Consider the following 598-nt stretch of genomic DNA (forward strand, 5'->3'; position numbering starts at 1 on the left):
GCTGTGAGCCTGTTCACAGGGGTCCCAGGATGAGGGAAGAGACGAGGATCTGACTCCATGTTTCAGAAGGCTTGATTTGTTATTTTATGATATACATTATATTAAAACTATACTAAAAAGAATAGAAGAAAGGATTTCATCAGAAGGCTAGCTAAGAATAGAAAAAGAAAGAGTGATAACAAAAGTTTGTGGCTTGGACTCTCTGCCTGAGCTAGCTCACTGTGATTGGCCATTGATTAGAAACAACTAACATAGGCCAATCAAAGACCTACCTGTTGCATTCCACAGCAGCAGATAACCATTTTTTACATTTTGTTCTTGAAGCCTCTCATCTTCTCAAGAGGAAAAAGCTTAAAAAAAAAGACTTTTTCATATAAGATGTCTGTGACAAGGGGGCAGCTCCAGCCAGGCACGGTGGGTGCTGCGTGCTCCCAGCTCCTCCTCATCCTCACTGGGGCTCTGTTTTGGCTGCTGCAGAGGCAGGCGGGCACCGCCAGCGGGGGGACGCCGGAGCTGAGTGCCCACACGCTGTCGGAGCAGCTGAGGGAGAGGGAGGAGAAGATCCTGGCGCTGGAGGCCGACATGACCAAGTGGGAGC

The 598-nt window shown here is 48.3% G+C and overlaps 1 protein-coding gene across 1 annotated transcript in view; it reads left to right on the forward strand.

Annotated features, from left to right (window-relative positions):
- The window catches only part of AMOTL2 (angiomotin like 2), a 6,872-nt gene that overhangs the window by 4,102 nt on the left and 2,172 nt on the right, over positions 1 to 598 (forward strand). Inside the window, 2 exon segments of the mRNA XM_031060310.1 lie at positions 400 to 596; position 598. The exon segment at position 598 is cut by the window's right edge and continues 83 nt beyond it. Coding sequence (XP_030916170.1) covers positions 400 to 596; position 598 — 198 coding nt within the window.

Source organism: Geospiza fortis, unplaced genomic scaffold, assembly GCF_000277835.1.
Source record: "Geospiza fortis unplaced genomic scaffold, GeoFor_1.0 scaffold118, whole genome shotgun sequence".
In the NCBI taxonomy this organism is placed as follows: Eukaryota; Metazoa; Chordata; class Aves; order Passeriformes; family Thraupidae; genus Geospiza; species Geospiza fortis.